The sequence below is a fragment of the Abrus precatorius genome, unplaced genomic scaffold, assembly GCF_003935025.1.
Source record: "Abrus precatorius isolate BTA unplaced genomic scaffold, Abrus_2018 Scaffold10, whole genome shotgun sequence".
NCBI lineage: Eukaryota > Viridiplantae > Streptophyta > Magnoliopsida > Fabales > Fabaceae > Abrus > Abrus precatorius.
The window spans coordinates 20,090,491-20,118,121 of NW_020874292.1; the positions used below are offsets into that span (position 1 = coordinate 20,090,491).

The 27,631-nt window shown below is 34.7% G+C and overlaps 3 protein-coding genes across 4 annotated transcripts; 2 read left to right on the plus strand and 1 right to left on the minus strand.

The window, feature by feature from the left end:
• Window positions 1-1,024: 1,024 nt before the first annotated feature.
• On the plus strand, window positions 1,025-15,718 carry LOC113852013 (separase). The gene is given in 28 exon segments (XM_027482274.1): window positions 1,025-1,662; window positions 2,642-2,819; window positions 2,895-2,990; window positions 3,258-3,409; window positions 3,505-3,963; window positions 4,171-4,279; window positions 4,422-4,547; window positions 5,305-5,565; window positions 5,660-5,776; window positions 5,894-6,115; window positions 6,228-6,392; window positions 6,478-6,519; window positions 6,667-6,813; window positions 6,905-7,267; window positions 7,346-7,435; window positions 8,272-8,535; window positions 8,643-8,766; window positions 8,871-9,605; window positions 10,475-10,712; window positions 11,356-11,458; window positions 11,837-12,029; window positions 12,879-12,945; window positions 13,033-13,262; window positions 13,361-13,601; window positions 13,836-14,241; window positions 14,659-14,898; window positions 15,030-15,117; window positions 15,204-15,718. Coding segments are annotated over 28 exon segments (6,591 nt in total). The 5' UTR covers window positions 1,025-1,042.
• A 2,788-nt stretch (window positions 15,719-18,506) lies between these two features.
• Window positions 18,507-21,914, plus strand: LOC113852607 (kinetochore protein NDC80 homolog). The gene is made up of 4 exons (XM_027482920.1): window positions 18,507-19,638; window positions 19,825-20,071; window positions 20,556-20,702; window positions 21,543-21,914. Exons 1-4 carry the CDS (start codon window positions 18,545-18,547, stop codon window positions 21,756-21,758), a joined length of 1,704 nt encoding a protein of 567 aa, XP_027338721.1. The 5' UTR covers window positions 18,507-18,544; the 3' UTR covers window positions 21,759-21,914.
• Window positions 21,915-22,122: 208 nt separating this feature from the next.
• On the minus strand, window positions 22,123-26,986 carry LOC113848566 (mitogen-activated protein kinase kinase kinase 1-like). Of its 2 annotated transcripts, XR_003501846.1 has the most exons (9): window positions 26,213-26,794; window positions 24,694-24,778; window positions 24,475-24,537; window positions 24,185-24,342; window positions 23,770-23,842; window positions 23,608-23,667; window positions 23,118-23,228; window positions 22,485-22,983; window positions 22,208-22,360 (listed from the first exon to the last, which is right to left on the minus strand). XR_003501846.1 is itself a non-coding variant. In XM_027478175.1 (8 exons), exons 1-8 carry the CDS (start codon window positions 26,749-26,751, stop codon window positions 22,771-22,773), a joined length of 1,302 nt encoding a protein of 433 aa, XP_027333976.1. In that variant the 5' UTR covers window positions 26,752-26,986; the 3' UTR covers window positions 22,123-22,770. The 2 variants fall into 2 exon arrangements, 1 of the variants encoding a protein (XP_027333976.1); XM_027478175.1 differs by having other exon boundaries at window positions 22,123-22,983; window positions 26,213-26,986.
• Window positions 26,987-27,631: the final 645 nt, after the last annotated feature.

Consider the following 27,631-nt stretch of genomic DNA (forward strand, 5'->3'; position numbering starts at 1 on the left):
TACGCTGTGGGGTGACACTTGAAGAAGAAAAAGAAACACAAAGATGAAAAGAAAATAAACTAAAGAAAGAAGAGAAAAGCAAGAGAGAACCACACAAACGAAAAAAAAAGCACTAAAAACATAAAGAGAAAGTAAAGAAACAATCATATAATAAGACATTAATGCAGTATTTTTATTTACAATAAATGATAGATAAAATAGAAAAAAATTAAAATTCATATATTTTTCTTGCAATATCTCTGTCTCTTTTTATGTTTTTTTATGAAATTTTGTATTAAAAATTCTCTTTAAAAAATTTCGTTTCCAAAATTCTTCCCTTGAAACAATTTTTTCTTCAAAATTTCTCCTCCTCCCTTTATGTGTATGTAAGTCCCTATTTATAATAAAATTAATATCTAATAAAAAGAAATTAAATATATTTTTTATGCCTTAATTATTTTAATTCTATTCTATATATTTTTAAATTAACTAAAATTAAAGATAAAAACAATAATTATTATTTATATAATATCTTTATAATTTTTATTGATTATATATTTTTTAATTACTTTTTGTTTTATTTTTAAAATTTTATTTATTATTTAATAAAATTCGCAATATGTTCACAATTATTCTGCTATTCTATGTTTTAATATATTATTTACATTTCTATATATTTACATTCACTCTTTTATCTAGTAGTCATGCAGCTATTTAGTTTTTTTTAATCTTTTATTTTTTTCAACCTTATTATTATTATTATTATTATTATTATGAAATTATTTTTAGAAACAAATATTACTTTTACCTTTTCAGAAATAACCTAATTCAATCATTCAACAACGTTTCTCTCACTTTTGTTTTTGTCAACATATATTTTCTCGTTCACATTATTTATATTAGAAAAAGAAAAAGACCGTTATATACGCAGTCTCGCTTCCATTCTCCTAGTTTTTGAAATAAGTGTAAGGGCGGTCTCCTTGGCGCCTTGCAAATTAATCTCTCACTCTCCCAAACCTTCTTCGTTTAGCTTCTTCAATCCATTCTCTCCCTTGCAATTGCAATGGCTTCTCCATCCGAATCCCAATCATCTCTCATCGCGAAGCTTCAGTCCTCCGATGCCACCGGCGTCCACGCCCTAGTCTCCGACTACCTTCGTCCCCTCGCAGATCTCAACCCAACCAAAAAATCCAACCAGGATCAAACCCTAGTTCGATCACTCGCCAAGCGTTTTCTCCCCTTTCTCAACACTTCCTTATCCATTCTTCCCAAACGTCTCCCCGAAGTTTCTAAATCCAACGATGCCGTCTTGCTCCTCGAATTGCTACACGTTTACCGCCTCTGCCTCCATTGCTTGGACACCGTCGCTTCTCAGTTGGCTTCCAAGCCCTTCCCCGTCGAGTTGCAGAGACTTCGTTTGATGCACTGTCTCGAGGCTTGTGGCCTTCTCCACGAAGCTGAAGCCGAGGGTTTAGGAGTTTTGGAGAAGCTTCGATCGGCGAATAGGAAAGGTAAACTTCTCCCTGAAATTGATAAGGGCGGTGGAAATGGTAAAGAATTATGCTCTTTGGTGGTTGAGATCGTTGTGAGCCTGGTGAGGTGTGCAGCCTTGGGCTTAGCTAAAGAGGATGAACAATTCAGGAGCGTGCTCAATTTGGTGGAGGAAGTAAGGCCCTGGCTTAGGTGCGTCCATGTTTATTATTGCTGATTCTGATTTTTGTATTTTACTTTTTGGTGTGTCTCATAGTACACGTGTCCCTGTTACTATAGTTTAGTCCCTGAACGAGTGGATTCTCTTACACTGCACTGTAACCCTTCTAGTTAGTTAGATGTTAGTTAGTGTGTCCAGCTCAGCATTCGGCTTTTCTAGCTGTCCAGAAGAATATATAAATGTAGAGTTCCTCGATTGTACACACACAACTAACAACAATCTGAAAATTACAAAGAATAATTATTATCTCATTTTACTTTTTAACATTTTCTTTTACCGTGTGTTTCTTTCTTTACCCGTGATTTTCAACATGATATCATGAGCTCATTTTCAATCCGGACCTGATGCCTAGTTCATGGAATTCGTTTGGATATGTAACTATCACTATTTCTCATCCAATCTCGATCAAATTAGAGTAGAAGGTTATCTACTATGAATGCAACATATTCAAGGACTAATTCATGGCCGTAGACTCCAATATTTTGTAGTATACCTAGATGTTCCTCCAAACTTCCTTAGGAGCAGGATCGAGTACGTATAATGTGATCCTGCATGTGTAGACTGTGGTCAACGAGATTCACTCCCTACAACATGGCTTCTCTCTTTGATTTTTTAGTCTCTCCTTCGCCGCTTAATTGGTTGCATGCATTCCTGGCAAATTTGTAAATACACAGCTTCTTTCATGCTCAGGTCAAGGCCTCTGCCAACTTTGGTCTGAGCTGCAAAATAGCAAGAAACACAATCTCAATTGTTCAAGGGAGGACGGTCCCTTGCAGGATGAAGCTAGTCTTGTCTCAAGCATTTTTTCATCTGTTAGTTGTCTTTAAATTCTTAGTTGTATGTTTAGTTTTCATTTAGATATTAGTTTTATTTTTGCCACAACTGCCTTTTTGTATGCTTTGGATTGTTATAAGCTGTTAAATTGCCCATTTATTCCACTTATTGTTTCAGGAGATTGGATTCTAATTCATATGAAAAGTTGCACAAGCTGTTAGTAATTCAATTGGGTAAATGTGCTTTAAATTTATTGGGGAGGAAGACATTTTCTGATAGAGATTTGGTGATCCTGTTTTGTTGTATGACATTGACTGAGTATGTGAAATCTCCGATCAAAGATCAAGTCTACAAGGTAAGTAAGACTCTAAACTTTTGGATATACATCAATAAATTTTCACTTGCCATCCTGATAAAATATTAAATGCAGCTTGCCTACAGGATATGCTCCATACTGTTCACACTGCAGGATAATAAATCCTTGTATATCATGGAGATACTGGATTGCATAGTTCGAGAGTGCAAGGTAATGTCTATGGCCTGGCCTAGCAACATATAGTCTACCCCAGGTGCTAAAATTCTATCATTTGTGCATTACACATATTTAGAAGATTTCTAGCTTATTTTGTTTATTTTTTGGGCCTTTTTCTTTCTTTTTTTTTTTTTTTTGAGGGGGGGGGGGTTAAGACTGTTTTTAGGCTACTAGATTGTTTTCCTTCTAAATAACAAAGTTGGTGTTTTCTTGATGGAATACTGGATTCTTATATTCATCAATTATATTAATCCTTTTCAGGTTGAAGAGGGAAATACAGGAACGGAGTTTGTTGAACTTGTATATTACTGTGCGAAGAAATGTCAGACTGCAAATGCAAGTTTTTCTAGTACATTTGCAGCATATTTGAATAAAATAGCAGAAAGTTTCAAAAAGGTATTTTTTCTATCAAGGTTTTCTTGTGTACACTTTTAATTTACGCTGCAATTGTCCACATTTAGTATTCCACTTTGATTGAAGTAGCTTGGCAGGTTATGACACCCATTAGTTCAATATTGAGGCTTTATGCTGTTGGGTTGCACCTTGTTAGTTGTAATTTGAGTTCCAGAGCTGGAGATCTGGCATCCTCTGGCAGAGCAAAATTTGAGTGTTTGCTTGGAACTTTACTGGAAAATGAGGAAATACTACAGAGTTCACCACCTTTGCTTGGTTCCTTGCATGTTTGCAGCAAAAGTAATTGTATGTCATCCAGTGTTGAAGTCCAATCTTTTGATGGTCACCCATGCACTCAATCAGGTTCTGATTGTTCTGATTGTGAGACTTCTATGACTTACCTGTCAGTTTACATAGAGGCATTGAAATTTCTATGCCAACCGCTTGCTAAATCAATTAATTCAGAAAGGAAACAGCTAGTTACGGAAGAGGGCGATGCTTCTACTTTGACTATGCTGTCCACTATTCAAGATGCATTCCATATCCTTTGTCATCTTATTCTTTCTAGTATAAGGTATACCGAATGAATCTATTCTTTTGTACTATAATTTTCACTTGTGACATAAATTCTGAAAAGTATTTTCTAGGAGCTTATTTTTTTTATCATTTTGTTTATTTACAAGATGAGATATCTCAACAAGTTTGAAAGATTAAACCTTTTGTGTGTTACATATTGTGTTGTTTTTTATGTTAATATCTAAATTTCACTTCTTGGCTGCAGTTGTACACCTAAAAATAATGGAGATGAATTTGATGAAAAGAGTAGAATAGTGCTCAATGTAGCTTTAGCAGCCTTCACCCTTTCCATTAGATCCAATCTTAAACTCCAGGTTCTCCTCGTTATCATGAAATGCTCATATTTCTAGTTTTTGACTATAATGTTTTTCCCTCACAGGATACATTCTTGAATTTCTGAACTTTTAACAGAATGTTTTTTTTTCATAAGCTAATTAATTTTTGTCCCTGTTTCAGGAGAGCAAACAATTAATTAAGCAGATGATTGCTAGCAAATGGATTGAAACAGAAGGATTAAAATACATAATTGCTTGTCTCTACAATATTGCTGTAGTGCTGTACAAAAACAAGCAACTGGAAAAGGTATTCCATACCCCACTCCCCTTTTTATTGAAATCAGAAACATATTTGCCTCTTGAGATGTTTCCACAATCAGTTATAGATGCTCTGCTCTTGGTTATGGAGATCTAATATTATTCCTCTGGTTTTGGTACCAGAAGCTTTATCACTTGATATAAGCCTTTAGCTGGAAGTAAGAGGATTAGACATCTTGTTGACTTGGTGGAATATGGAATTATTGATATAAACATTCCTTGAATCTTATTTGGTGCATACTGCTAAAAACCCATTTAACCCTGAAAGCTCCAGATATTTGGTAAGGGCCCATAAATTAAACTTTTAACTCTACCATGCCTGCTGTTAAAGACGACTACACTTAAACGTGGCAAACAAGTAAATTGTATGGAAGGTATTATCTACTCTGAGCTGAAACCCTTGTTATAAGATTGAGAAGAATCGTATTCTAGATCATTTAATCAACCTAGGTTTGGCACTGTATCAAAGAACTACTTGCTAGAGCAGACCGAGAATGGTTTTCAATTTTTTGTAGACTGAAAAGATTAAAAATGCAGTAGTTAATAATGAACAAATGGTTGAAAAGTGTTGCATCTAAAACGAAATGTGGAAACTATGAGTAGAAACACATCTAGTTGTGTACACTTGCTAATTTCTTACCATTTGATTTTGAATGTGCAAATATTTTGGTCATGGATGAAGAATGAGAATGTCATATTTTTTGCTTCAGTTCTTTACTCTTGTTTCTGTCTGATTATTACTACAGGCTTCAAAGGTTCTCAACTTATGTTGTAAAGCTTCATGGCTCTGTATTAAATATCATTGTAGTAATCTATCAGAAGGTGCTTTGAAAGAGTCTGTAAAGGAAGCTTGTGCGACAAGTGCTTTCCTTTTAGATATTCTCTATGACATCAACAATCTTAAGACTAGCAAAAAAATTATTGAGATCCTAAAAAACTGGTCCACTGCTAATGAACTGTTTAAGAGGCTTCCAGCTCCAATACATGTAGTCAAGCAGTGGGTGAAGGTAACATTTTGAAGCATTTATTTTTAAGTATTTTTGACAGGTTTCTGTTAAATTTACTTCACTGATTGTAATATGGTATGGTAATGGAATGCAGATAGAATGTAAACGTGCTATACAGCAAGATGAGAGAGTTGATTCTCTTACCTTGTACTCCCTGCTGTCATCTTCGACAGAATTGTCAAAGAGGAATATTGGCACAATCTTGGAGCAGGTTCAGCCTCTTTGTTCATTTGCATAGAAATTTCATTTCATTTTTACTGCTGTTTATTTAAATTAATGTGTATTGGACCAGTTTGTCAATTTGTTCTTTTTTTTAATGCCTGTTTAGGAACTTACTGCATATGAGGAAATGAGTCTTAAATATCCAGAATTATGTCAGAAAATGCAAATGAAAATCACGGGTATTCTTCTGCAAGATATATATATCACTTCAGATACTCGTTTTCAAAAGGCACAGACTCTAGTGAGAAAGGGAAAGGCGATAAGGTTTTGTGGCATAGGTGGTCTCACGGACAGCATTCAGTGTCTGTCAGAAGCAATAACTATTATGGTAAGCTGAATGGTTCTTCTTGTTTTTCCCTCATATATGTAACCTCTGTTATTTGTCAAGTACTTGTTGGAGATGTATATGCCACTAATATGAAGTAATTCCTCTTCGACAGAAGGAGATTTCTGGCAAGATGTGCACTGATAATAATCCCATTGATCATCATTTGTGTGTGACATATTGCTTGCGTGCACTATGTACACAGGAAGCTGAACCTAATTCAAAGGTATTTAAACTATGTTGATAATTTTCATTATGTCATTCAATAATTTCTAATTTTGTTTTTTACAAGACCGGAATTGTCATTGATGATGTCATCATTTTATGATGTTAAATTTAACAGTTCCCCTTTTGCTAAAGCTTAGCTTGGTTTTCCTTATGGATATGTCAAGGGATCAAGCAGCTTTGCTTGCATTAATGATATTTTTTTTTGCTCTCTTTATTTTTTATTGTTATTGTAAAGGGACTTTCTTATCCGCCAATGATTTTGTAATCTTCTTTATCATTTCTTCTTTTATTGGAAAAAAAAAACTTATCTTAGTTTGTTCATTAAGCAGCAAATCTTTGAAGATGTCAAGGCCGCCTTGGATCTATGGTTGAGCATTTCTTGTCTTAATTGTTTCGAAGAGGGAGATTGTGCTGCATTGTCCAACAGTATAATGATTCTACTCTATAACATAGTTGATTTAATACAATTAAAGGTTTGTTATTCTTTTTTTATCATTTTGATTTCTGTAGTTTTTGTGTAAGATTTATAGTGACAGTATTTTAGTTTCAATGACATATCTTCAGGGTTTCATAGAACTCTTCAATGATGCATATCAACTGCTGATTAAAATGTTTAAATGGAAGAATGTCCCAATTGAGAAGTGGTTGACCTTAATGTGGGAAAGTAGAAGGCTCTGTCATGCCCTTTGTGTTTCACCTGTAAATGAGGCGTTCCTGAATTCATTGGATGAGTTTAGTGAACTTTCAAATATTGATTTTTGGATACGTTATCTTCAGGGAAACAAATCATCACTGATAGGGTTTCAGCAGAATTTCTCTTTCTTATTTGCTAGCTGTCATGTGAATCCTTGCAGACACACAAGTACTTTTCAAACAGACATCACAGTTGATGAAGTTCAAAAGGAAGCACTTGAACTGATATCAAACGTAAGGCCCTTCTAAGAGAATTCTTCATACTCTCTTTTTATCCAAAATCATCACTCTGTTTTCTAATTAATCTTCTAGGTTCCTGTCCCAAGTCATTCTACTTTTCTTGCTGGATATCTTTATTATGATCTATGCCCAAGGCTCATTGCAAATGGACAGTTAATAGAGGTAAATAGCATTGATTCCAATTTAAATTTATATACTAGTGTATTGTTCATCAATCCCTTGACTTTTAAACTAAAGACAAGACAAGTGCTATTTACAACATGTTTCATGTTTGTCTCAAGTTTTTTGTTTGTTTGTGAGGGATTGCAATACTGATGATCAATTTTCAATTTTTATGTGGTTTTCTTCTTTCTAACTAAACATGGTTTCAATATTTCAATGTGATAACTTACCCGTGCTTCCCCCGATGGTCATCTTGGTTGTGTATAGTGAAAATATTTTTGGACTGGGTAAAGTAGAGTAGAATGTCCAATTTTTATTTTTATTTTTTTTCAATTTCCTCCTTATTTTCTATGCATTCAACCAAGCAACCATAGTTCTTTAAAAACAAAACTTGAAAATTTTGGAACTTCAAATTTATTGGGAATATGTTATCTTTAATTTCCTTATAAGTTGAGCTTATTTCATTCCTTGTTAATTTATTTTGTTTGCAATGGGATATGAAATAATTAATTGTCAGTTAAATGAATGTTAAGTAGTAATTGAAGATGGAAGGGCTTGTACCTCAGATTAAAACTTCTCTTGCAATATAATCTACTGGGTTCTAGTTATATTTGTTATATTTTGGCAAAGAAAGAGTTTAAGCAAAGGGGATGTGCCCCATTTTAAGGTCAAGATGTGCCGAAATCCCTTGGTAGGGCTAATAAATAGTGCTTACAAATAACTTACCATGAAAGATACATTTTGTTATTGTTTCTTAACTTTCTATACACCATATCTTTTTGGTCTTACATTGTTTCCCATCTTACAATATCTATTTTCCTTTTTAAACTTATTAGGCTCTTTCATGTGCAAAAGAAGCTCATAGATTACATTCCAAACTCTTCCAAAGGAAATTTACACACAATGTTCAACAGCAGAATGAAGAGGACAGTGTAATAGTTGATTTCTCAAAGAATCTTATGGATGGTGTTGAGAAAATTAGAGTGAACTTATCAGTTGTCAGGGAAGTTTTCCTATTTGATTGTATATCCTGGGACATGAAAGACAGTTATCTTAGTGCGTGGAAAGTTATGCAATGTTATCTTGAGAGCACTCTGCAGGTTTGATTTCTATTTTGCCATCCTTCTCAAATATGGAATTAATTGTACTCAGAATTTCAGATGAGGCTGGCATATGCACTGTATTTCAATTTCATTTATGCTTGCAGGTAGGAATCATCCATGAAATGATAGGAGATGGTGCTGAGGCTGAAGCCTATCTCCGTTGGGGGAAAGCCATATCCTGTTCACTAAAGTTGCCTCTGTTTACAATAGCTTTCTCTTCCTCTTTAGGTATTAAAGTTACTTGAAGCCTTTTCTCCCTGCTTGGATTGATAAGTTTTCATTCCCTGATTGGAAGGAAAATTATTTTTCATTTTTGTGATGTGCTTTGCTAGGAAAACTGTATGTTAAGAAAAGACTTTGGGATTTAGCAGAGAAGGAACTTCGAAGTGCTGAACAGATTTTAAAGGATAGTTGCGCAACAATCTGTTGCTCAAAGTGTAAAGTGAAGCATGAAGTTACCCTGAGTGAGTATCTTGGAGATTTGTGTCAAAGTAAATTTGACACTTGTGATAGGGTTATTTCTGAAGAGACTGCAAAAGATTGGTACACATTAGCTTTTGATAAACTAAACCTTTGTGAGTGGAAAAACCCTCTTAGCTGTCCAGAAGATGGCAGTGATGGAACCGCAGCAGATGTAAAGTGTCCTGCTGGCAAGACTTGTGCTTGCTTTATAATGAATGATGCAGGTGAAAATGTGAAGAAATCCATAAAAGCAGGGCCAGAAACTGAGATTGGAGCAAAACAAAATAGAAAGACTAAAAGTACGGCAAATGCTTTGCCAAAGGAGCCAAACTTAGTTGAGAAAAAATCAAGGTTAACTCGTTCTAGATATCGATCTTCACTGAATCAAGATACAAGCATTTCCAGTAAGTTAGAAGTCGGTGACAGACTGGAGGTGAATCATGTTGCTGATGCATCTGATATGCTTAGTCAGAATTTTAGATTAATGAGGTGTTGGTACTGTCTTCCTTCTGAAGTTCTGAAATCTGGATTACTAAATGATTTTATCAATCTTAAATGGGAGTTTGTCCGGAGGCAACTTTCAATGAAGCTACTCAGTCGAATAGGTAAGAGTGTCAATTCATATTTTCTGTTTGTTCTGTTCTTGTGTAAAATGCAAGCAGTATTGAGTAAACATCTAGAGCTTGATCTTCTGAGTTTTTTTCAACTTATTATCCCATTTACATGGCATTATTTTTTTTAGAAAGGTTTTCTTGAGAAATGCGTTTCCCAAATTTTGACTTTTTCCTTTATTAAAGCCAGTTTAAGAGCTATATATTTTGCATCCTTTGGAAGTAAAATGAAATTAATTGCTTGTTGTTGCTATTGCTTTTGTGGACTTTCTTTCATATAATTATTTGGCTAGGCAACTGACAGTCAAGCAGGTAAGACCATAGATTTAGGGCATGTTTGTAAAAGTTTATGAACAGCTTTTGACTCTCATAAGCTACTTCTAGTTATTTTAATAAACTTCTTGGTATAACTTATCAAAATAAGTTTTATTATTAAATTTATGATATAAGTCATCTTTTTACGAAGAACTTATTGAATAAGTGCTTAAATAAGTAGTTATCCAGATGCACCCTTATTTACTAATGGAAATTTTCTTTTTGAGATAAACCTCTATTTAAAGACAGTTACATTGTGTTATTTTTTGGGTATGACAAATATTCCTAGCTTTGAATTGGGTTAATTGCTAAGTCTGTCAGTGTTTATATAGGGTTTAGAATTTGTGTAAAGAAGGTAAAGTTGAGTACAAATCATAGCTGAACAATAACAGACACGAGTAATTTCATAACTGCACTTTGTACACCAGTTGGGTTGTAACTTGCTTATATTATATTACTGTCTTTCTTGCTTGCTTGCTCTGATTTGTGAATTTATTTATTGTGTAAATTTGTTTGCTTTTTTCCATTTCTAATATATTTATTTACAGTGAAAAGCATTACATATCTTGGTCAAATTGATGAAATACGGAAAATTCTTCTACAAAGCATATCAGTTCTGGTCAGCAGAAACCCATTCCACCCCACATTTTCATCTATTCCTCTAGATTATTTTCATCATTCGGTTGCAAGGGAGATCCCAGGAGATGTATTTACTATTGAACGTGCAGAAATAATTCATGACATATGCCGGTATTCCTTAAAGAACTATCATTCCGAGTTTGCGAGGTATTTGTACCAACTAGTTTCTTTAATACACTATGCTTTCTTTTTTTTTTCCATGAGAAAACAAGTTTATAGGTTTACATTTGCATTGAAATATGTGTTGTATAATAAACTTCCCAAATGATTAATATGGAGTTGTGATTGACTAACTGCATTGTATATGACATACTTTATGACGTGTTTCCTGAAAATGTTTTGGTCTTAACAAGGAGTATCATGTAGATCAATAAGGAAATAATAATTATTTGCTTCTGTTGAACTTGTCTGAGGTATTTTATGACTTGCTTTTCCTTTTTTTTTTTTTTTTGCCATTACTTGTCTCACATTTTTATAATGACATTGTGCTTAGGAAAAGATCCTCTTTGTAAAGTGCTGAGTTGATAATTGTTTACTCAGAATCAACAAATCACATTTTGATAAAAGACCAGAACCTGAATAGTCTTAAAAAGAATGTTGATTCTTGAGAATCCACTTCATAATTTTTTAATCAGCCGGATCCTTTTGCTTTTAAGAAAATCTTCATTGGATAGACGTTATTTAGTGTTTGCTATACTATGCCTTGTTGCAAGCTCCTAAAACACTGTCTCCCTGCTATATCCATAAACTCTTAGTTATAGACTTTTGACATTTTGGTTTTTCCTTACAGGAATATTTTCTGTAAACTATCTTCCGTCAAGTTTGAAGACCTGGCTTCTTGGCTGATGGTGGCCTTTGTACTCTCTCGTGAGGTTCCTGTTATTTTTCAAAAGGTCATACTTTGCCATCTTTATGTTATTATTGTGTGACAATTTTCACTTGTAGAACTCTGCCTTTTTATAGTGTTTGTATTGTATTTATGATAGTTGATATCCATATTACATGTATCCAAGGATACTATCTATCTTATTTTGTTTTGGTAATTGAAACTCAGATAGAAGTTGCCAACAAAGAACCCACACAGGTTGTATACAACATCCAGTTTACAGAGTTTAGCAAAATAAAAAATCCAAGAACATCAGAAATTTGATATAACATTGTGATATATTTATTATCATTAAAGCAATTGCAGTGTTTTATGGATTCAAATGCCTTGAGTTGCTTAATCCTGAGCAGGGTATGACCTCAGTATGCTGATGATGCTGCAACAGGTGTCTAAATTACTTGCTGTGACGTATGTAGTTTCTGCCTCGAAGGAGCAATTTTCTCTGTCACCTTTTAGCAAAGCTTTGGGTGAAAATTATTGGTCTTCATATTTCCACCAAGCTTCAATTGGAACTCATCTTACTTACCAGTTTCTTTCACATCTAACTGGGAGATACAAGGTACAAGCTGTTGTTGTAGGTATATATATTCATGTATATCAATATATGGAATTTTATCTGCGCCATCTATTGTGAATGTTGACTTTTGAAAAGAACACTGGTAGTTGGTTTGTCAATCTGGAAATTTCTCCTGAATTCTTGCACTCATTTTTATGCATATTTTTTAGTACATTATTACCTTTTTGTGTTCTCTTGTTTATTCTGTAGCCTTTGACTTTGGTATTATAGGATGTGACTGTATTGTTGTCTCAGGCACAAGGAATGCATTGTAGGGCTTGTATCTATGCTCTGCACATTTGAGATTAGCTGGTTGATTAACAGTCCAGCTTAGATGGAAGAACTCTGCTTAATGTTTTTGAAACCTGAGCTATTATTGATCCAAAGAGTGATCACTATTGATCAAAAATGCTGATGCCTTTTATAGGAGTTGCTGTAATCCTTTTTGAAACTCCTTATTTGTGCCTGGCAGAGACTTAAGTAGTATATAGGTTTAGGATCCCTTGACAACATTGAAATTCAAAATCAATCTTTCACAATTAAATGACATTTTATAAAATAAAATTCTTGTGAGGTGGATGCAGCACAGCTCCTGTCTGACAAAAATTGAAAATGGACTGCTGGACTTCATCAAGATAAAGTCAAAGTACAGAGGGCTGAAGCAAAAACCCATTAGGATGTGTATTGCCTCATTGTAAGCTCACAAGTAATATAATGGTCCAATTGCAGTGAGATTAAACACAGTGCACACCCATAGATAATTCAATGTCTAAAAACAAGCATTTGACCCAACAATTATGTATAACTCACTCTTGCTTCTTGTTTGATGTCGTAAACTGCTTTTTTGGTATGTGAAAGTCAATAAAATAAGTTCTATTTCAGGGTTCATATATTACTGGATCTTCTTGCATCAGAGAATGCACATTCGACTTACTCAGGTGTCAGTTGTTTTCATTACATAATAAAACATAGAATCAATTGACATACAACCTGAAGCTCAATGGCTTTGCTGCTTCCTGTTGCAGGCTCGTGCCTGATACCACTGTAGATCTTGCAGAGTATGTGAAAAAGTTTTTGGCTGGTCTTCCATCTACAACAATAATCAGTATCAGTTTACTTGGACGTGATTATACTAGTTTACTACAGGAATTGTTGCCTTATCCTACATGTGTTCAAGCATGGATGCTGGTGTCCAGACTGAGTCTTAAGAACGAACCTGTTGTAATGTTACTGCCACTGGATTCTATCTTACAAGGTATATAGCTCAAGTAACCACATACATACAGCATCTGATCTTGTATAAGTGTTAAGCATTACCTCATGAAATTTAACACGGAAACTTTTCATCACCAGCTTCGGATGAGGGTGATCTGAGTACTGGTTCAGGCACTCTTCCTCAGTGTGAGGAACGTAGTAAAAACTGGCATTGCCCATGGGGTTATGCAGTAGTTGATGATGTGGCTCCAGCATTCAAAGCAATTTTAGAAGAGAATTACTTGTCAACAGTATCTCCTTTTGAAGATACAACACAGAATAGGATGTTATGGTGGAAGCGGAGAAAGAACCTTGATCATCATCTTGATACATTGCTTAGGTGCACTACCTCTCATTATTCAATTTGCATTTACTTAATCTACCCTGCAGAATCCTTTCTCCATAGTTGAACAACATGTGCTCAATGCAACACTTTATCCATTCTTTGTGAAGAAACTCTAAAATTTTAGAATACCACTATGCACAGTGACATCATTGATTTGGGTGGTAATAGTTTTAAATATTAAGAAACTAATTGTTATCTCTCCTTGTATGATTGTCTATGTTTTATCAGGAACCTTGAAGAGTCATGGTTTGGTTCATGGAAATGCTTGCTTCTTGGAGAATGGTTGAACTGCAAAAATTTTGACTTGGTGCTTAAGAATCTTGTGAATGATCTAAGATCTAAATGTAAATTGGATGTAAATGAGGGTCTTCTTAAAATTATTCTTGGGGGCTCCAAATATGTTTGTGACGAGAAAACGATGGTTTCACAACTATGCTCAAAGAAAGACTGCTACATTGCTAAAGTAGGATATTGTGACGAAGCAAGGGGTGGGATATTGTTGAATGCTGCCAATGGATTTGGAGTATCATCTGAGGTTGCTTTTGATATGTTAAATGAGGCATTAAATATGCTGGAAGTGGATGACTCTATGACTAGAGAGCCTATAATTCTTGTTTTGGATTATGAGGTGCAAGTAAGTCAATTGTTTCTGAATTTCTTACCATGCAATTATGAATTAATTTTAAGCATTAAGCTCTACTGTTTGGATGTTATATGGTGCAGTAAATTAATAAAGCTATTTTTTAACTATTTTTTCCAACCTTCTATGTAAAAATGATAATTGGTTTTTATTTCTTTCAGATTTTATTAACATATATGTGCTCTATAACACATTCAAAGCAGCAGTATTTTCAACAGTTATAATCAATTTTTTTATTTCCAATTCGGTAATTTCTTGTTTGATTATCCTCTTACCACATCTACTAGGCTAAATTAGTGGCAAGGAAATGTCATTTTAGCTAATATTTTTGAAACTTCTATTCTTGCTTTAACCTATAACCAAATGTGTTTTTCAATTCCAATATCAATAACAAGCCTACTATTGGGACAGATGCTTCCTTGGGAAAACCTGCCCATTTTAAGGAACCAGGAGGTTTATAGGATGCCTTCAGTGAGCTGCATTTCTGCTGTTCTTCATAAAGGTAGCCACCGTAAGGAGCAAGAGGGAAGGAATTTGGCGCTCTTTCCTTTGATAGATCCACTGGATGCTTTTTATTTATTAAATCCAGATGGTGATCTTGATGGAACTCAGATTGAATTTGAGAATTATTTTAGAGATCAAAACCTGGAGGTATTTTAGTTGTTTGAATTTGATAAGAATACAAGGGAAGAAATGTAACAGATTTTTGTTTTAGTGTTAATTGTTTGATCTAATACATCTACTGAATAGTTATGTCTTTTTCTCATCTTGTTCCTTTATAGGGAAAGGCTGGTTCTAGACCCACCGTCAAAGAATTGGCTTCGGCATTGGAAAGTCATGACCTTTTTATATATTTCGGGCATGGAAGTGGTAAAATATTTATAATACCAAATACTAATATTTGTCATTCCCTGTGGCCGCTAAATTTCTAAGGCTGAGTAAATGTGCTTTTACAGGAGCACAGTACATTCCCAGGCATGAGATTCAGAAGCTAGACAAATGTGCTGCTACGCTTCTGATGGGATGCAGTAGTGGTTCATTGACCTTGCATGGCCAATATGCGCCGCAAGGGGTTCCCCTGTCATATCTGCTGGCTGGTTCTCCAGCCATCGTTGCCAATCTGTGGGAAGTGACAGACAAGGATATAGATCGATTTGGTAAATCTATGCTTGATGCCTGGTTGAAAGAAAGATCAAATATCCCAACCAAGTGCTTGCAATGCAACTTATTGGCCGAAGAATTTGAGGTCATGAACTTGAAGGGGTGCAGGGGTAGAGCAAAGAGGAAGGCTCCCCGGAAGAAATTACTAGAGTTGGCTGAGAGTGATCCACCTAAGAACTGTGGTCACAGACGTAAAATTGGAGCTTTCATGGGTCAGGCGCGTGAGGTTTGCACTCTTCCTTTCTTGACAGGGGCGTCTCCCGTATGTTATGGTGTTCCCACTGGTATTTGGAAGAAAAGCAATATTTAGCGTATCCAACCCACGACAGCGCCTCCCCGATCACTGTTGGTGTAGTGTTGCAGTCATGTACGCTACGCGCCTTGATCCCATTTTGCCTAGTCAAAAGTAACATCTGTTTACTAAGCATTGATTTAAATTATTTTTTCTTGACCCCTGCATTGGGGGCATGCAAACTGAGACTCCATTCTCTCCCGAGAAGGGAGATTGAATCTCGTCGCACACCTTTAGTAATTGAGCCCTGCGCATGGGCTGTCCATTATTTTGATGAAAGGACTTCTGTGTAAGCTTTCTTGTACGGATCAAGACAAAGGGAATCACGATAGTTCCGCACAAGGGGTGACAAGTCTACAACCCTTGTCACGAGAAGAGCAAAGGAGGAAAACAGCGATGTGTTGGTATTCCTTTTTTTTTTTCCATAAGAAAATATCTCAACTTGTATATAGATGTATAAATTGATATTAAACTTAATAATATACACATGGACTTTTAATTCGACATCTTATTTGTTGCATTCAATTTTAGTTTACGCCTTCTAAATATATGTAAATAGTAGTAGCTAGTTATAAATAGACATACAAGCGCAGCTGCATTGCGATGTCTAATTACTACATAGATATTAAACAGCTAGTGTATTTTTACGTGGGCAACGTAATTTAGCGTTTTGTTTTAACTTATGCCATGTTATTAAAAGTATGTTATGGAAGTTAGAGGGAAAGAAATATTTGTTTTTTCTGTTTTAACAGATAAATTTCGAGTGTAAGAATACTTTAATATGTTATAATTTTAAAAAAAATTAATAATACATAATAAGGAATCATTAATTTAATTTTTATATATAATCAATCTTTTTAAAGGTCTTATTATAAGTCACTTTTAAGAATAATATTTAATAAAATTAAATATTTCATTAATATTTGATACTTAAAAGAGAATATTATTCTACTGAAATTAAATTGTCCGTAGTATCGCAATTCCTATCTATTTTTTTCATGTTAGATTCTACATATGGTTAGTAACATCTCAAATAATTTTTTAGATAAACATGAAATGACACCAAACTATTCAAATATCATGTATCACAGTTGGAGACACTGCAATACAAAAAAAAAAGATGCAATATATTCTCATTTTCAATATCACATAACCCATAAGCTTTTGAAGAAATTGAAACTGCATTAAGCAATAGATATCAAACGAATACTATTACCTCTATGAACACATTGACCTTCCAAATAATGAGTAAAGGCCTCAATAAAGAAATGACAAATGTAACGAAAAGTAAATTGTATATTATATTTATTATCTTTGTCAGACGAGAACGAAATATTTATATAAAAATTAAAACTTAAATATTAAATGTAGATATTAATTTATAAATAAGTGCCTATTACAAAAATTAAATGCGTATTCTAAAAAATAAAATAAAAACAAATTACAGCTTGTTTAGAAAAAATAAATACGTTATTAAATAAAAAAAATTTACAAAATTTTAAGAGACTAAAAACTTATATTTTATAACAAACTTATACAATGTATTTTTTTAGTTTCAAATTTTGTATATTTTTCTTTTTTAGAATTTTTTTAAAATATTCTATAAAAATTTATATACAATAAAAATTTTAACATTAGAACTTTATCTATTCATTTAAAGGTAAAATAAAAGATAAAAATAAAAAATATTAATTTCAACTCTTAAAAATAAGTTTAAATAAATTTGTAATAAAATTTTATTGAAATGAAAACATTTATTTACATTTTTTATAAATTTAATATAATTCATGTATTTTTTAAAATAAAAATTTCTTATTTTTAAATGCTTAAACTCAACTCAAATGACTGAACTTAACTTTTTCTTATAAATAAAGTAATTTTTTTATTAATTAATAATCAAGTGTGATTTGAATATAAAATTAACAAAATTAAACTCTAAAAAATTAATTTTTTTATTTTATATGTTTATATTTTATTGTACATTTAAATAAATGAGTATAATAGCAATATTAATATTTTGATTATAATTTTTATTGTATATCAAAATTTAAAAAATATTTAAAATATATTTTTATAAGAAAATTTAATATCTTTAGAATATGAAATCACACTAAATATAATGACTTATTTTTTTAATGTTTTTTAAAAATAATTATCAAAGTAGAAAATTTTGAAACTATTTTTTATATATATATATATATTTTTTGCAATGTTACTACTAGTTTTGCACTTTAGGTGCAAAACTTTTTATTTTTATTATTTCTTAATAAAGTTTTGCAACTTATTTTCTTTTTTATCTCACATAGGGAACTAATTTCAATTTTGTTTTGTTTTGATAATTATATTTTTAGAAAAATAAAAAATAATAAGTCAAATATAAGTTTGGCTTTAACTTTAGCCTATTTTATATTTTAAAAAGTTCAAATTATTTTTTTACAAAAATATACTATACGCATTATCTTCTATGGTGTTAAATTTCAAATTCAAGATAAAAGTAGTACGGAAATGTGTCTATCTTTTATTACTTCAAAATGTATCACAATTATTAAAATTTAATTATGAGTATAATGTTATCTATTTTACTTTATAGTTAATTTGTATTCAGAGGATTTTATTTTCCAAACCATGTTAAAATAGAAAAATTAAACCCATAGATTTGAGCGTGTCATTGTGGTGAGTGAGACGAGGAAGGAGGGGCAAAACTGCGAAATGGCAATCACTTTTGGCCCGTTGAAGAGCGGGAAACCGAAAAGAAAAAGAAACGAGCAAATAGTAATTCACATACACACTGACTGAAAGCACACTCACAAGCCACAAATTCAAATTGGAAGCGATTGGGCGGAGATGAGACCCAACGCGCGTCGGCAACCGAAAGACTCCTTCATCCTTCCGCCGCCACCCACTCCCGTGGAATTCCAGCACCGCCAGTTCCACTCCCGCGACTCCGACGCCAGTTTCGCCAGCAGCCGCCCTTCCTCCGTGGGCATCGGCGGCCGCCCCACCTTCGACCTCTACAAAGACCGTTCGTTCCAGCAATCAGCCGTCTCCACTATCAACTCCTTCCTCTCCTCACACAACTTCCCCATCTCTTTCAAATCAACGGTCGCTTCCGCCAAAGACATCCACGAAACCCTTAAATTCCTCCTCTCCCTCATCGAATTCCCCACCTCGAAGTTCGAAGACGAACTCCCTCTCCTCCTCAAACGCCTTTCTTACCCTTTCAAAATCAACAAATCGATCCTCAAATCCCCCGCAGCCCCTCACCAATGGCCCTCAGTCCTCGCCCTCATCCACTGGCTCGTTCAGATCTCCAAGTTCCATCTTCACCTCTCTTCCTCCCCCAAACACCACAACGCTCTCTACCAATACACCCTCAACAGCTACATGAACTTCATCCGCGGCGACGACGACGCCGTTGACGAACTCGACCGCAACATTAGGGACAAGATCCAGCACGAGAAGGCCATCGCTGAGGACAAACTCAACGCCGCTAAGCAGAATGCCGCTGATTTGGAGGCCGAGTTGGAGCGTCTCCGCTCGGCACCTTCTCAGAAGGAGGTTCTTGAGAAGGAGAAGAAAGTGCTGGAAGACGACGTGAAGAAGTTCCACAAGATCATCGAGGAGTTTACGTCGCGAAACGAGCAGGCGGAGAAGGTTCTGGCGGAGAAGGAGAAGCAGTTGGAGGCGAAGGAGGTGGAGAAGGAGAAGATTTGCGAGGAGAATGAGGAACTGAAGAAGCGGGTGGAGCTTCAGACATTTAATGCGAGGGACGTGGAGAGGATGAGGAGAGAGTTGCAAGCTGTGGAGAGGGATACTGCGGAGGCTGAGCTTGCTAGGAATACCTGGGAGGAGAAGTCCTGGGATCTTGACACCACTCTCTCCCACAAAATCAAGGATCTCGAAGCTCTTGCTTTGGATTGCAACCAGGCCCTTAAGAGGTATCGCCAATCACCAATTGAGTGTGCCACATATTTGTCTGTTGATTTGATTGTTATAATGAAGTAAATTCTGCTGGTAATGTCATGTGAATTAGATATTGTGGTGTCTCTTGAATTGATTCTGATATTAATGTGTGTAATTTTGTCTCTCTCATGGGCACATTTTTTTCTTTGTGGTTCTTCTAGGCTGAAGATTGGTAATGGAATTCAGTATCAGTTGAATCCCAAGGGAACTACGCCTGCTGAGATAATAGGTTTTGATCACAAACTCATATTGAAGCCCGCACTTGACTCCTTTGCCGATGACATCAAGAAAAGTTCTATGGAAAAATTGGAGGAGTCAATTTCATATCAGCAAAAGTCCAGCGAAAATGCTGCGAGGCTTGAGGGGAAGAGAAATCAGCTTGCAGCAGTGCAATCACGCATCGATGAAGTAAGTGCATTCTCATGTTTAGGTGTTAACACTATTACTATGTTTGTAGCGATGCCTACTATACAGTGTGCAAATCTTGATTTCAACTTTTTGTTGTGTAAGTGGAAATTTGGGGTTGGGTAGATGACTGGCCGGGCCAAGATAGTAAGGAATTTGATGTACGGAGAGAGTGAATTCTTCATGTACTGGTAAGTTAAAATATTAGTTAGGGCTATAAGTGGGGCCAAAGGTGATGCCAAAATGTGAGAGCTGGTGCAGAGGCACCTCGGTTGCATTGATGCCTTTGTTTTCTATTTTGTAACTTGCACAGTCCAATTTATTTATTGTTTTTAGGTAGCAGTCACTTGTCGTACTTTGTTTTTTGTAATTGAAATCACTCTACATACTTCTGCTGTGTCCCTAGTATTGGAGATACAAATGATCTTTGCCTTGTGGGAACTACTGTTTGACTTTCTTTTCCGCTGCTTGTTGATTTATCCACCAGATGGAAGCTCAAATGAACATGATAAAGATGGAAACACAGGAGTACACAAACAGATGTTCTGCTGAAGCTCAGAAAGTGTTGGAGGATGTCCAGCAGGCAGATCATGACCTGGACGTTATGGAAAGAGAGGCAGCTGAGGTTCTCAAGGTAATTCCTATGTTATAAAATTAAATCAATTGAATTTGAAATGCTAAGAATTATTCAAGGTATGGGGCATCTATCTATTTTTTGTGTTGCAATAAATTTAGAGGCAGGCATATTTCACGTTAAACTCCACATTGATAGCCCTATTGCCTACAGAATTAATACTTCCCTAAAATGCTACCCATTTCTCTTTTTGTGTTTCGATTTTTATTTTTTTTTGTTGGGATCCTATTACATGCACTGCATAAGTGAGCGCTTGTTTGCGAGTATTTTAAGTGCATAATAATTGCTGTCTGTAGCCCTATTTTTTGCTGCTTCTGTGTATGTTTTGCTTAGTTCATGTTTATGGTCTTTGTACGAGTGTTTGTGAGAAAGTGCGTCAGTACTTTCTTCGCTTGCAACTGAATTGAACCCAGTCCTTTTGAGAATAAGCTTTGGCATTTTTGGTATTCAACAGTTAAACTAGGAAGAAGAAAAACACACAAAATGTTAAGTACATATATCAATTTCAAATATGTAAATATGCGGCAGATAAATGTATGTACAAGTAGAAAGTATAAAATAATTGTAAACAGTATGTGTGCGCGTCGTTGTTGGAGCTGATTCCAGGGCCATCACTCATCAGGCAAACTAACTGTCAGCTTAGTAACCGGGCATAATTCAACATGAAATTTGTACTTTTCTCTGCTGATTGCTGAATGGGCACAATTATAAAGTAAACACATTTAATTGAAGACATAAATGAGTTCTTTCCTTTCTCTGGTGACAGGTATCCTAGGGTTAAAAAAATTAATCTGATTTATGTGATAATATTGTATCTAATAAACTTCCTTTTTTGTCAAGACCTCCGAATTGAAGTTGCAGGAAACGATTATACAAAGTGAAGAAGAAATTCAAGTGCGTGCTCGTGAACTCTTTCAGTTGATTGATTCAGTCTCGAAGTATAAAGAACACGTGGGGTCCAAAATTTCAGAAATGAGGAGGGACCTGTCGGAAACTGCAGCTGCTGTCGCAGATGCATATAGGGGTTCTTTCCCAGTTCAATTTGGTAATCCATAGTCCATATTTATAGTAAATTTGTTTAGTCCAGTGCAAGGTGACAATTTGTTCCCCTTTTTCTCTGCCTGTGGTATTGTCGTTATTACTGTACAAATGATGGTTGTATCTTGGAGAACATGGACTCTACCTACTTACCTAATATACTCAATGCCACTCGCCAACGTGAGAATACTAATTTAGTAAAGCATTGTGCAATGTGTATTATGATAGGAACTTTGGAGATTGAGATACTGATATTAAAGGAAGAGAGAGAGAGAGAGTATTGTCATTGACGAATTTGAAATGTGCTCCTTGTAGTTCGGGAAATTTAGATAGAAAACAAAATTCTTATTCATAAAAAGATTTTAATTAAAAACATTTTTAGGTGGAAATGTTATGCTGATATTTTCGACGAATTGATAGAAAGTATATGAAAACTCAAATTGACAAACTGTCACAGCTTCCTTCAACGAAAATAGTGCAATTGTTGCTCTAGTTGAAGAGAAAGTCCAAAAAATAAATACAACAAAGATTGCTTTAACCCGTCAGCTATCTACATGTCGAAGGGGGAATTTATGTGACTATGAGCACTGAGCACTGGCAACTAGCCCGGCTGCACGAGGCTGCAAAATGTCCACAAGAAAATAATGTCAACATGAGTTCCGTAGATTCAGTGAGCGTAAAGCCAGATAATGCAATAGCTTGGCAAAAAGAACTTCAAAAAGGTTGCAGTAAAAGCAATATGACCCGAAGAACCATTAATTTCAGCTCAAAATGACCATAGCACTCTCCTGGGGTGTTTATACTGGCATAAGAACCTCTGTTGGAAATGCAGAGGCCCATCTCGTTATTGAGAGATCAATAACCAAGCCAACTTTACATTGCAAGGTCCCACTCCAGTAGATATCTGTCGATCCTCCATTGATCTTTTCCTGTATATTACACCAGTCTAAACCCGAGATCCTTATAAACAGTCAAAAACATGGATGGATTTGACCTTCCCCGTGGAAATATTGAAGATGATTGAGAGTTCTTAAGACAGTAAAATATTAACACTTGGGGAAATAGGACTTATGGGAGATAGAAGTGTTCTCTTTATAAATGGATGATCCAATAGCTGAGTAGCAGTAGGCCGTTTGTTTGGGTTTACTTGTAAGCATTTAAGAATAAAATCTCGGGCATCTTTTGACAAAGATTCTGGAACAGGTGGAGGCTGTCCCCTGCCAATTCGAAATAACGCTTGCATCTATTGTCCAAAAGAAAAAACAAAATCAATTTACTCGGTTATCTAATTTCACAGGCAAGAACAGTCCATTCAAATTAAGGGAAATATAAAAATCAAGGTAAAGAAAATATTATATTTAGAAATGTCAGACATACTCCTTCCAGATCAGAGTAAGGAGGTTGTCGTGTCAACATCTCCAAAACAGTACATCCTAAGCTCCATATATCAGCTGCTAGTCCATAGCCACGATTTCTCAAGTTAACAACCTACGATCCAACGCTTCAAAGTTAATATAGGCGCATTAAGAAATTACAAATGATTTCTTTAAACCATTGTGGTGTTATTTGTCCATTTTGCTTGTCTTTCGTTATGTACGTGTTGTTACATATGGATGGAATGAGAAATGGAAAGGGCAGCTAACATAATTCAAAAATATCCCTCTTCTCAGTTCTCTCTTAATTTCTGGAGGCAACTTTCTTGTCCTCAAATTCAAGAAAAACTTGTTTTTACCGTTACACTTATCAGAGAACATTTGTTATATGTGCTATAAAATGAATTAGAAAGCCATATGATCCATCTCATTCTAATTCGTCTAGTTAAAGGAATTATGTCAGTCAAGCATATGCCACAAGATGAAAGGCAAACCTCGGGGGCCATCCAGTATGGGGAGCCTTTGCTTGATTTAACATCATTCAATTTAGTTGCCTGCAAAGGAAAAAAGAATCAACAGTATTATTTTAATCGGTTAGCATTTGGAATTGCAATGATAAGATGCTGATTTAAGACGGTTTATTTTGCTGAAGGTACCTTTGCCAACCCAAAATCTGCAAGCTTGACGGACCCATTTGCATCAACCAATATATTGGCGCACTTGATGTCCCTTAAAATTGAAATTTTGGACGAATTAAAAATTAGAATGTAGCAAGTACATGTAATTTCGAGATATTTCAGCCATCAATTTCATCCAACTTCGATTATTAAGTGTTTTACATCAACATAGAAAGCCGGTATTTGCTTGCTTAAAATAGTCTCCTCAGAATATATAAAAGAAGGAATCGAAATCCAAAATGAACTAATGAAATGTATTTTTCTTAACCCGTTACCATAAACAATGTAATATCATTAACAGAGCTAGTAGACTTTCTGGCCTAAATAAGATTGCTGTTATTACAGGTATATAATCATAGCATTTTGTCAGGATAAAAAAATTCACTCATGTTACCTATGAACCACATTACGATCATGAAGATACTTCAAGCCACTTAAAATCTGCCTTGTGTATGCAGAAACTTGAGAATCCCTTAAGCGATACTTTTGATAAAGACTTGCCAATGATCCTTTTGTTACAAGCTCAAGGAAGATATATAGCTTATCATTATCCTGAGAAATAATAAGAAATAATATGATGTAAACATAAATAACAAAATGCTTATTTTAATTGCCTCATTCCAGAAAATGTAATTATTCTTAGTAAGGGAAAAGAAAAGACTTGCAAACAATACAACAGCATACCTTGTCTGTGCCAAGATATCGAACTATGTTCTCGTGTTGGAACTGACTCAAAAGAGATATTTCCTGAACGGAAGACGAAAAGGGTAAAGTATTTATAGTAGTCAAATGCGTCCGTATAAGGTTGAACAAACAGATAATGGGATAAAGAATATTTTTCATGGTTTGATGAGAAAATAAATTAATTTACAAAGTTAGATGGAAAAGAGTAAGTCCTCTCACCTGCTGAAGTTGGAAAATGCTTTGTTTGCCCTGGCTTCCATCATCCAGCAAAGACACCTCCTTTACAGCAAAAAAGATCCCATCACTGCAGTAAAAGAAAGAAAATGTGTGTCTAAGAAAACAAGTTATATGATATAAAATAATTGGGCTCCTCTGTTATATCAACTGGGGGTGAAGCAGATTTCATAACTATTCTGTTACAGATAAAATTCCCAATCACAGCTGCTAGTGCTTACATATCAGCAGCAAGATTTCATTGGCCGGATAAGTCAAGTTTCAATTGTGTGTCTCTATGAGACCAAGTCTTATAAATGATAAGATATTATCAAACTAGTACTGTAGTACACATCTTGGATATTATGATTCCACTTTCTGAACAAAGTTTCAGTTTTATAGACAAGTAAATCACACACGCACGTCCTGTAATTTATCTAAGTGCCACATTGCAAGAGTTAGAGAAGGTTTTTCTCTCGAACAATGAGTTAGATGAGCTACAAGGAATTATTATCCCATGAGTCTTGATGAGTGTCTTTTTCCTTTTGGTCACTGTCTAGGGTGATCGTCTAAGCGTACGGCTTATAACTGTGTCATTTCGGACCAGTTTGACCCAGTTTGAGGTTGGATTGGATTGGGCCAATTAAACTGTGATGTGATTGGATAATTTGTTAGTTTAGGGTATGATTCACTGAACAAGCTGACTCATCGGCCTTTTAAAGAAAGTTTATAAGATTATCAAATTGCTATTATATTTTAGAACTACTATGCTCTTACATTATTAACATATTATATATTAATATTTGATGTTTAATATATTTAGCTTGATAAACTCATAATATTCTCTATTTCTTTTTTTAAATACATTGGTCTAATTTAATATAAAAAAATGTCTAAAGTAGTAAGGTCTTGCAAATTAGTGAATTAAGGATAATATTTAAGGAATCAATAAATAATAAATTTCATTTGTAAAACATGTTTGAAAGCATTAGAAATTCAGGAGTAAACGCTATTTATGTTTTTAAGTAAAAAAACATTATTTTAAATTTCTTAACCAGTGCGATAAATCAAGATAGCTAGCATTTTCCAATTAGTAAAGATCTAAATAATTTTAAATAAATGAGAAAATCAGGCCAATAAATTGGCGCGCCTTATGAGCTTTTAGTCAATTTTTAAGTTTCTTGAAATTTATGAGACTAAATTATTAGAATCCAACCACTGTATATATAAACCTAAAAACATGTTAAATAGTACGAATCTGTCCTCTAAGACGGCTTAAAAGTGAGAGAATTTTGATAGCTTTTGTACAAAAACTTGTGTACCAACTCGGTTTATACAGTGAAACAAGAAAATTGCATTTTTTTTTTCCATTTTTACATACAGTACGGTCCATTTATTCCAGCGTGAAAAACGAAGAATATTCGCATTTGCTACATGTTTCGGCCTTAAACCATTAAAAACTAAGATACGATAAAACGAAAGAAAAAAAACTCTGTAGTAGTAATGAAAGAGAAGGGATACTGACTCGGTGAAACCTTCATAGACAGTTCCAAATGATCCCTTTCCTAAGATCTCGCCCTTTTGCCACGACACGAAAGACCCGTTTGGCGAAACGTTATGATCATGAATAGACTCTTCAACCAGAGAAGAAGCAGTGTTTTCAGTATCAGTTTCAACACCAACTTCACTCTCATCATCGGAAACCAAATCCTCCCTTCGCGTTTCATCAACAACGAGCGTGCGCAGCATCACCGGCGGTGGCCGAACACCATTGATCCCACCCTGGCCCAGGCCCAAACCCATTGGAGATACTGAGCGAGACTTTTGGGCCTGTTCCCATGCTGCAGCTGGGATGGCAAAGTCTTCGGGCCCAGAGAGGCCCAGACTGCGAAATATGTGGTCGAATTCCCCGTCGATTCCTTTCACGCGGAAGCTCCTTTGGTTCTGAAGTAGCAAAGAAGCTGTGTCGGCGTTCTCTTCCTCCGCGTTCAATTGATAATTGATGTTTTTCATGGCGTTTCGCCGCTCAAGCCGTGGCTTCAACCGCTTGGGCTCAGCCTCCATTCTCAGAGACTCTTTCTTTCTTCTTTACTCGGTCTCAATCCAAATCATATAGAGAGAGACGGCACACACCACACCACTCTCTACGTTCCTATTTCTTTTTCTATACTTTATTGATAATCAGTTATGTAACCAAAGATAAGACCAAAAATAAGACTCGTTTGCCACGTGGCATTAAGCGCGGATTACAAGACACCACTACCACTACCAAAAATAAATCAATATTTTTATAGTTCTTAATAAGAAATTATTATTTATTAATTTTGAACTTGTAATGTGTAAACATACTCTGAAATTTTAGTTGTGTGAGTGGATAAAAGTGCCCTTCATAAATCTGTTAAGTTAAACGTGAGTTAACCTTTGACTGAATCAATGAATGGATAATCAAGGTGTTCGAATGCCACCTAAATTTAATATTTATTGTACTATTAACATTAACTCCTGTTTATAATTGTAGTTAATAAATTTAATTTTAGTCTTTTAACTTTTTTTATTAATTTTTCATAAATTTTTAGAAACATTTTATATTATTATTTTATAAGAATATGGCAATGCATCTATGTTACATTAACAATCATTAAAAGTCCCCAAAAAAATGTTCAGCAGAGGAAAAACTTTGCATTTTGTCCATTGAAAGATAGTACTTAATCGCCGGAATAAATAGAGCTGATAGAAATAAAATCACGTTTGAATAGCTTAACTAGTAAAATAATGTATAAGCATGAATACGAAGCGGCGCTCTAGCTTTGAATTGAACGATTCTTATTTTTAATGTTATACCAACTTGTTATTTTAAACGCCAAGGTTCACCCAACATTAAGAGTGAGCAGGTATATGTTTTAATCAAGGTGTATTTATTGGCTCGTGTTTTTCGTAACCCATA